General features: G+C 32.9%; 1 protein-coding gene and 2 pseudogenes across 1 annotated transcript in view; 1 reads left to right on the top strand and 2 right to left on the bottom strand.

Moving 5' to 3' along the window:
* Nucleotides 1883-3128, bottom strand: LOC104769997 (annotated as a pseudogene).
* Nucleotides 3394-8428, bottom strand: LOC104769998 (annotated as a pseudogene).
* Nucleotides 8829-10123, top strand: part of LOC104770002 — a 59051-nt gene continuing 57756 nt past the window's right edge. The window contains exons 1-3 of the mRNA XM_019242318.1: nt 8829-9297; nt 9397-9531; nt 9634-9848. Coding sequence (XP_019097863.1) covers nt 8971-9297; nt 9397-9531; nt 9634-9834 — 663 coding nt within the window. The 5' untranslated portion in view covers nt 8829-8970 and the 3' untranslated portion in view covers nt 9835-9848. The remainder of the gene's footprint in view (nt 9298-9396; nt 9532-9633; nt 9849-10123) is intronic.

Genomic DNA, 10123 nt, shown 5'->3' with positions numbered 1-10123 from the left:
CGACACCCACACCAAAAATACACAAATTGGTTCGCGGGCGTTACAATCTTCCACATCCATTATACATCCACAAACATCTAATTTGGGAAAAAGACAGAATTTAGGTTTACAAAGTGTTGCTAATCAGTTTAAAAAGAAAAACAGTTTTAACACTTTAGGATATAGTGTTTTTTGTAAAAGATATTTTAAATTTTATGATAATCTAAATTTTTAATATTAAATAGTTGTCATTTTAAGATATAGTGTTTTATCTTTACCGAACACAAAAAAAGTTAATAATATTTTATTGGATTATCAAAAATTTGTATTGGAGACCATATACTTCAATTTGCATATATAAATTAGTGAACCTTTTTCACTTTCCATATATTAATAAAAGTGTTATCATAAAATATGAGTAAATTTTGTATTTAATACGTTAAAGTGTGCGGGCAAAGAACCTTTTTAATTCCATTATGTTAGTAATAAAATAGTTATATCGCATGTCATTTTAAATATGTATTTCTTGATTATATTTAATAATTTTTATTTAATTTATTCATATAGTAGCTATTATATAAATATTTTTTTAAAACTTTATGAAAGAATTATACTCAATATAAATTATTAGTCTTTAAAAGAAACAAACTGTAGTAAAAGTGTGAAACCCCATTAACAAATTGTAAAATTTAATATTTAATTGCTCCTTCAATATTTTTATAAGTCTAAGCAACTTCCCAAAAGATTAAGATTATAATTTGTTATCTCGGTTATAAAATTAAAATAAAGACAACCCATATTTGGATTTTAAGTAGCGGTTACTACAAACATTAAGAATTATAAGTAAACGTTCAAATACACATTAAAGATCTTTAAGCCTCCACTCCTTCTATTTGAGTCCCTGAACTCTCACTTTCATGCTCCATCACATAGTTTATGTGAAAACGTCCAGCAAATTTAGAACTGTAATTATAGAAAGTGTATTTAAAAATTTTACTCTAACATCATACACAACTTGATTTTAGTATTCATAACAACTTACAAAGCCTTGTGATGCAAGTCCTTGAAACTCTGGTTTTATAAAGATCCTGGAGGAGGCTAAGGTGTTTACAATACATGCTGCACTTAGAGACATTTACAATTTAAAGTTAATTTTGAGATTACCATTCGTTGATTATGTTAGATGTATGGTATGTACCTTCAAATTCTTTAACCTTCCAAAAGCGCAATACACAAAACACAGGTTTGGATTGATATGTAAGATGGCACCGTTTGATTCCAAAGAAGACATTTTTATGGCATGGCATTTTACAGATTCATTCCTACAGATTTAGCAACTTAATATAAATTCTAACATAAAAAAACTTTAAAATGTAAATATCTTTAAAGGTAAAATAAATGTGTTTACCTGCCATTCAATAGCGTGAAGACAACTTCAATACAATCACTGGCACTCTCATGTCTTATCATAACCGTTTCAAATATGTAAATTTTTAATAGTAATCGTTTTTTATTTTAATAAATAATTAAAAGGTGATGATTCCCATATTTATCACTTTAAATTTTTTATATCTATAATTATAAAGATAACAATCCATTTAAGTAAATATATATAACATTTATATATATTCATGAGATATGTTCATTTGCTTTTTCAAACAATAGTTATTTCCATCTCTATCATTTCAAGTTAGTAAATTTATATAAATCATAAGTTTTATCTTTGCGATTATGATTTTTACAAAATAAAGATATATAATAAAACTTGCTTACATCTTTATATGAATTTTCATACTCTGTAAACCGCATATGGTTATTATGTCTTACTTTTGGTTCAACTTTTGTATTGGTCTTGTTCTTTCAATCATATAGAATTATAACCAAGAAGCATGAAGTTAGGGGAGGTACGTCCTAGACAGCTTAAACTATTCACAGATCATAATGATGAATCAATCATGCACAGATCTTTATATTACTATATATTATACACCAAAATTAATGAAAATTCATATCACTATGCACTTGCTGAAACACATGGATGATCATATCATGATATTCATGGGTATTGAGTCTGAGATAACAAACCAGAAGCTCTTTGAGTTCTTCAAGGGTTGATAATACCATTCTCCATGATCATTTCAATCATTGAATCTCTAAAATCTTTCTAAGGATCGCTCGAGCATTTCACTACTGCAAAGCTTTTCGTTCTCCATTCCTCCATCTGCTGTTTCTATCAGAAACTCTTGCTCCCGTGCTCTCAGTTTAACTCTCCATTTTTCAGATGCTCTTGGTGAAAATACTCTAACTTTGTTGTTTTCTTTTGTTCCTAGTATGTTTAGCTCCCTTTTTAGGTACAGAGATTTTCTCTGTTGGTCAGCCTTCAGCTTCACTTCTCTTAGTTATACTTCATTGAGCTTTTGCCACTGAGGAGCCGATTTTGTTACAGTATGACCAAGATTCATAGAATCCTCTTTACTATAACTCCTTGTACCTATTTTCTCGCTGGTTTTTTCGCTTTGACCTCTACATCTTGTTCTGATCTCTTTGGCTTTTGTTCGAGAAGCCTTTGGTCACGTCTCTCACATCTCTGCTTATCTCTGTTCACCTGAATTCTTGGCGTCATGATCACAGTTCCTTTGTCTCTATCCATTGCCTCTACTTCCAGAAAGCCACACGTCTCTCTTTTGAAGTCTCTTACTTTCTTCCTAACACTGCTCATTATCTCTTCAAACTTTTCATTTGACTCCCTATCCGCTGATCTTGTTGCAGTGTTCTCCTTTTCTATTTGTACTCTCTGAAAGCTTTTTCTGCTCTCAATAATATCATTTCGACGTTTAGTAGAACTCAAGGAAGATTTTGTAGACATGGTCTGGCTAGCTTTATCATCTTGCTTCTTCTCTTTTGCAGGTTTCAAGTCAGAAGAACCGCTCAACTTTGAAAACCAAGAAACAGGAAGAGCACGAGACAACCCGGAAGAAGATGAAGAAGAAACATGTTTCTTCCTTCCCCATCTCATCATTCCAAACGATCGAAGAATCTGAAAAAGTTTGGTGCTGTCTTTGTTAACCGGGTTACTTAGGCTATAGACTATGAAGAGATGTATAAAAGTGAAGGGATGTATCTAGAGCTTACTGCTGTAATATTTTTAGGTCGTTGTCCTTTGTCTAACAGTACTAATTATCTAATCCAAACAAAATAGCTGATATCACATAAAGTTCTAATTCTCAATTTCGAACTGCAGAGGCACTTACATGGAAAAATGGCTAGTGCCTGAGACGGTAACATGCGGCTTTCAGAAGAAGTAACTCTTCTGCTGATCAGTCTCCATCTCATGTCAAGATCACTGATGGAATCTACATCAGTTCTCTCTCGCTTCATCTGTATTATTCCCAAAGAAGAATCTGAAAGCTTCTCCGCATAATTAAGAAGTAACTTTTGCAATTTGAAGTTGATCCTTGTACAGTCCAATATAGCAAACCAATTTCCTTAAGGTCCCTATCAGAAAATCATATACAAATTGGACAGACATAGATACAAAACGCAGTTACCACTTCAGGACAGAGTTGTAAAAGCAATATTAAGCAAAAACCACAATGACACATAAAGAGGAAGGATTAAGTCTCAGTCTTAATTTCCTTTTCCTTTCCCTTTCCCTCTGCCTCTTCCTTTCCCTTTCTTCTTATTTGAACCATTCCTATAACCATTGTATATTTCGTCATCATCAACTATGTAGTCATCATCAATTACTTTACACATATCCTCCAGCTCCTTGGTTTTGCTTCGCTCGACCTTCCTCTTCTCAACAAAACTAACTACTCCACAAAGAACAATGTCAGTGTTATCGTCTTGCATCAGCTCTTCAGCTAACTCAGCAAGAGTAACTTCAGTAGAATCAATCAGCTTCTCGAATTTCCTCGCATAGAGGATGGTTTAAGCCGTCTAAACCAAGGTAATTAGTGACCAATATCCTAAATGCTAGCCCTGTACAATAAGGATCCCAGCTTTATCTTCAAAGAGAGAAAAATTCATAATAATATACCTCTCCAAAAAACCACTACACAAATAGGAAAATAAAATACTAAACTCTGATTTTGGCCGACCCATATATAAGCCTCTTCTCTTGCAAAAGCTTCTTGGCAGATCTATACCATCCACCCAGATAACAAACCATTAGTCATTAAAACACTTGGGAGTTGGACTTCTGCTATTCATACTCGATAGAATAGCAGATTTAACCATTAGTCATTATAACAAACTATTATCAAATCAAAGAAAGTGTATTTAACAATATTCATACTCGATTGGGAGTTGGACTTCTGCTATTTCGGTAGTCCACTGTGTCGAGCTCTCTTCGAAACTACGCTTCTTAACCTGAGAAGGAAGGTATTTAGTAACAACATTCGTAATCCCTTGTACCACATAAAACAATAAACAACCAATGTGTTACATTAGGCAAAGCAACTTACTTTAAGATGATCAGGTATCTTATATAACTCATCTTCCACTCGCTTCAACTTATTCTCAACCTCCTCTGCATCATCAATATTTTTCCCCCTCTTCTTAGCCAATTCTTGTTCAATGTACTTTACCCTAACGAATCAAAACGACCCTAAAAACACTTGTAAAGGCAGCTCACTCTAGAAAATTAGGTTAAATTTTTAAACGGAGAGAGATTTGCTTACATGTTGGGATCTTCAATAAAAAAAAAAACAGTCTCTTGAGAAAAAGTATCTTGCAACATAAGCTCCTCTTTCTCTTTATCTTTCGCTGCCGTTGAAGATAAAGCTGGGATCCCTAAATTTCTCTCTTTGCTTCTGCAAAACCTTCACCTCCTCCAACGCCAATCTGTAGATCAACCAAAGATCAAACCTTTTTAACAACCCATCAAACTAATTGAAGAAACTCGAACGATACAAAGCCGAGAAAAAATTAAACCCTAAAAGTGAATTTGAAGAGAATATCATTGTATCTATAGTTGTAAAAGACCTATCTTTTTAAGGTTTCTAGTAAGGAGGTTTATTGTGGTCGGATTTTTTTTCTGCAGAAACCCATTAATTTTTAGATTAACGTTGATCTACAAAAAATCTAAGCCCATTAATTATAACAAATTCGTTTAGTGCATGATAGATTATGGTCATAGATTCTCCAATTAAACGTCTAAGAGAGTTTTTCCGGAAAATTTAGGGATTAATTTAGCAAATTCTAGTTTTGCAAATAACTTTTTATGCAATTAGATTATTTCTAAACTGATTTTTGATTTATTTTTAATGCGAAAATAGGTAAATTTACATCCAGGGGCAAAATATTTCAACATCAAGGGAAATTTCATTAATGGTAAAATGGTAAAATTTTGTTGAGATTGAATGTGGGACGTTTTCACTTCTTGTTTAATATAATTGATATCCTAATTAACTGTACGTGTCAACATGTTATATATATATGTGAACCAAAAAATATTATCTTAGATAAATTCATAAATATCATCATCCTACATAAAGTAAGTCAATACCAAAGCTATTTATTCATTCTCTAATCCATTAATGTGATAAGTTGGAGTTATAAATTAACTTCTCAATAGCAACACCTTAGCATCGTTTGCAAACGTTAGAACACTATTCAAATGAGGTTTATTAGTAAAGAAAATAATGTTGTGCTGTTGTGACCATTTTACAACATCGTCACAAAAACGCTGCTAAGTTATTCCTACAATTTAAAAACTAATCGGATTAATATTATGCTGCGGCAACTTTGTAACGAATTAATTGGAATATCTGTGACAATGTTGCTACGATGGGTTATAAACACTAATGTTAGTTTTCTTCCTTATTTTAAAAATAATAGCCATGATCTAACAAAAATAATAGCCATGACCTAGACATCTTAAAAGTGTTTCTAAGTCGACCCTCCCTAACTGACCACAAGTTAGTGACGATCAAAGTTGTCACAAAATAGCGACATATTTGCGATGATTCGTTACAAAGTCACTAAATCATTGCAAAAGTACCACTACGTTGCTACGTTTTACTCTTCCTCACTAAAATTCGTTGCAAAAAAACCCTTTAAAGAACAAATAATTATGATTTACAATAAACTCTCCATTAAAACAAGATAATATATATCTCTATTAACCCGGAAAACAAGATAAAGTTAATTAATTAAGTTAAATCCATGAAAACAAGATATGAGTAAGTAACATAACCTAATACTATGGCCTTCACACCAAAAAATATTCCTTACAAAGTCAAATTACTCAACCAAACCATGAAGATAGACTATATATATTGGACATGTTTTGCATCAATAATTTTTTTTGTCAGTAAGTGTGAATCCATTAGCAAAAATGATTAGAACATGTCTAATATAACTCTTGGTGGCTCACGCTGTGGTATCTTCAAAGTGTGGATTCACTGAAACATTTTTACACAAACCATGCGAAGTTTCAATAATTAACCTTTCGTAGCATTTAGCACCCCATGCAAGTTACCAAGAGTTTTGCAAAACAAAGAACAACGTTCTATCTTTCATCCTCCTAGAGGCAACAATGAGAAGGACATGCCTATGAATTTTGGAGTCTCTTGCTGATTTGCATAACAATAGAATTCCCTAAAATTACTCATTAATTCCCACATTATCAATAAAATTAGTTTGCATTAATGATTCAATTATCTAGCATAAATATTTATACTATTAAACAAGAAGTACTCATATCAAATGTCATTAGTTTTAAGATTATTTTAAAATCTCTCATTAAGGGAATGCAAATGTTAATTAAGTCTTAAAACTAATAAAATATTTTAAATAATTATTAGTTTTCATAAAAAATATTTCATTTTCTCTCTAATTAATTGTGGACGAAAATCAATAATTATTTTCTAAAAATTTTAACTAATCAAACATTAAAAACTACAAGGGAGTTACTGGTTCTATGATTTTAATAGATTTAGAAGTCCAAACAAAAATCATGTGTTATATAATCATTGATTTTAAAATAATTATCAAATTATGTGTTATTGGTTCTATAATTTATAAATACTTTTTACAATCTCATGTTGTTCATTTAATGATTTGTGTTTGGATTTCAAAATTCATATTATGTTTTCAATGGATTTGAAAGTAAAAATAGAATGATTCAAATCCAAGGATAAAATATGTTATTTCAAAATACATATATGTTTTGATTTTCATAATTGCAATTCAATATAGATTTAAAAATCATTCATCCAATAACAACGCCTACGATTTGATATTATACCATATGATTGTTTAAATTGTTATATTTAAAAGTTTTTTGTTAAGATTTTAAATTATGATTCTTCTATCATTTTACTTTGTTTTCATTTACAAATTATGTTGAATTATCATATATTATCTATGATTAATAAATATGTAGATTTTTTTTCTTTTTTTGCATATGTCATGATTTGAATTTCAAAAAACAAAGATATGTTAATCAATCTCTGAGGGTTTGCCACACACACAAAAAAATCAATCTTTGAAGGAAAAAAATGTGTGTTAATTTAATATATCATTGGGAAAAAAAGCAATCAGAACGTTGTGTGGTGTCATATTCACTCGTTGGACAGGCAAATCAGCACAACCTGTTCGCGGGGAGAGAGAGCGGTTAACTATGAACAAATCAAGACTTACAAACTCTTATTGGTCATGCTCCACACATGTGTACATCCCAAATATGTAATTAATTTGTTTCTAATATGCTCATCACCACATAGAAATTTTTTTACATATATAGTACTGTAAAAAGAAAACATGGATACTCAAGATTCAAGAACAAGCATGTAACAGAACAAATTATAGAGTGCAGTGATTTCTTTCTTTAAGAAATTACAATTTTGAAAAAATAATAAATCGAATCCAGTATATAAATCTGGAATGATCACCGTGTATGCTAAAATCTAAGTATTTATACAATTAAGCAGGTGTAGTGTAATTTATATTTGGTGATCCGGTTTTTATATAAGATGAACAGTTTATGTTGGAAACGGCAAACCCTCTATTCATAACTTCATATCATCAGACTGTGATATGTATAACCCATCAAATTTATAAGATGAATAATAGTTCAAATATCAAAAAGGAACATTGGCAAGAGTAACTAAACAAAAACCAAAATTTAATAACTGACTGCCCTAATCATAAACTTAATAAATTCTCTATACAATATACAATATATACCATATAAACCTATTATACCCATCTCAACTACCATCATACTCATCCCTACAACCACCAACCACACCCTCCTCTACTTCCTAACAACCACCTCCTACCACCATCACACCATTTCCAGCCGCCGGACCACCGCCAGAAAATCGTTGGAGTACTGCCAGAGTTCTGTCGGACCACCGCTGGGAACCGCCGGGCCATGGCCGGTAACCGTCGTACCACCAGTAACAGTCGTACCATCGCCGAAAAGCTGCCAGAGTACCATCCGACCACTGTCGGAAAACCAACGGACCACCGTCCACCACCATCGCTGTCCACCCTTATCCTTAAACCATAAAACCCAAAATTGTAATTTACCCTACCTTTGATCTTAATTTTCTAATTTTTTCAAATAGATAATTATATAAACCACCACTGTTCTTCTTCTTTTTTTTTAAGTGTGCGGTCAACTTAACTTCCATCACACTGTTCAAGGTAGAACCATATCAAATTAAAGCAATTGGTTTGTTGATGATACTTGATAGTTGATACGCACCGTATAGTGGTGAAGGTTGTTTGGGGGGTTTTAATTGGGTTTGATCCATACAATGCCTGGCCCATATTTTCTTTCGAAAGAAATTGCTACTGAGTGGGCCGACACGGCCAACGAGTATATCATTCATTCATTAATTTTGGTATACGTGCGTGTATCATCGTCTCTCTCTCTCTCTCTCTAGTTGGTGGAATTCCCAAATCTCTCACAAATCGTATTCAAGGATATTTTCTAGGGTTTGTTCGTTTCTGCGGCGACGATGATATATAACTACCATGATAAGCTGCGATGTGATGGTGAAACGAGCTTCAGCGTCGGTTGACGACAAGCTTAACTTGTTGCCGATGAAAAAGCAGAAGCTGGACGAGGGATACTTTGAAAGCGAATTCGAAACCGAAACCGAGAGCGAGAGCGAAGGCGAAGTAGAAGACGGGATGGATTACAGAGGGTTAGAAGACGTGGAAGAAACGGAACCGGAGTGGGATGTGGACAGCTTTGATGGTCGGGAATACGAATCAGATGCAGAGATTCGTGACAGCTTTGCTAACGAAAATGATTACATGGAATACCGCGAAGAAAGGATCCAGGCTCTGGAGGATAGGGTACGTAATTTCAATGCCATCGTTTCTTCCTAAACAAACTAGTAGCTATATCTCTGTCTGCCTTCAATTTCCTTAAAAAAGTCTTCTTTTTTTTGGTAGGGGTTTTTACCAGATCCATTCAATTACATTGGCGCTATTCAGAATCTGGATGGACCAGCTTATGGAAACATGACTAATAGGGAGTACTTGGCGGGTCTTGCTTCCATGTGCGTTAAGAAACTCAACGAGGTTAAGGTCAGCTAGTACTCCGATTAGAATAAAGCTTTGTTTTTTTCTCTTCTTCAGAAAATAAATATAAGATTGGATCATTTTCTTTTTTTTCTTGCTTACTTGAAGGGAAAGACTGTGGAATTTGATAGTATTGTGAGAGCCACTAGAAATGCTGGAGGAGCTAGTTGGACAATCTCGTTTATGGCTCGAGAGTATCCGAGTGGGCCTCTCCTGGAGTATCAGGCTAAGGCCATGAATTTCGTTGGACAATCTCGAGATCCTGTTCCCATTCTCTGCAGACCTGCCCCTATAAAACCCTTCATCTAAGAAGACTTACATAGGTAAGTATATATATGTTAAGACCATGATTACTGGGAGTAACTCTCTCAGATACTCTTATTAGAAAATAATAAAAGGAAGAGAGAGAAGGAAAAAAAGAAAGGAATCGTTTCTTTCCCAAGTCACTTGAGAATCGATTCTCAGAACAAGTGTGACATGTGTCACTTGTTAAGTGAAACAGCAATGAGGAAATAAATAAATAATAATAATTTATAAAAAAAATATTTTTTTTGGTTTTTTTGAGAAACGTTGAGTCGTTCTCGATTAATGATGCTCT

This window comes from Camelina sativa, chromosome 20, assembly GCF_000633955.1.
Source record: "Camelina sativa cultivar DH55 chromosome 20, Cs, whole genome shotgun sequence".
Lineage (NCBI taxonomy): Eukaryota > Viridiplantae > Streptophyta > Magnoliopsida > Brassicales > Brassicaceae > Camelina > Camelina sativa.
The sequence above is the reverse complement of the archived record's forward strand: the minus strand, read 5'-3'. Positions and strand labels throughout refer to the sequence as shown.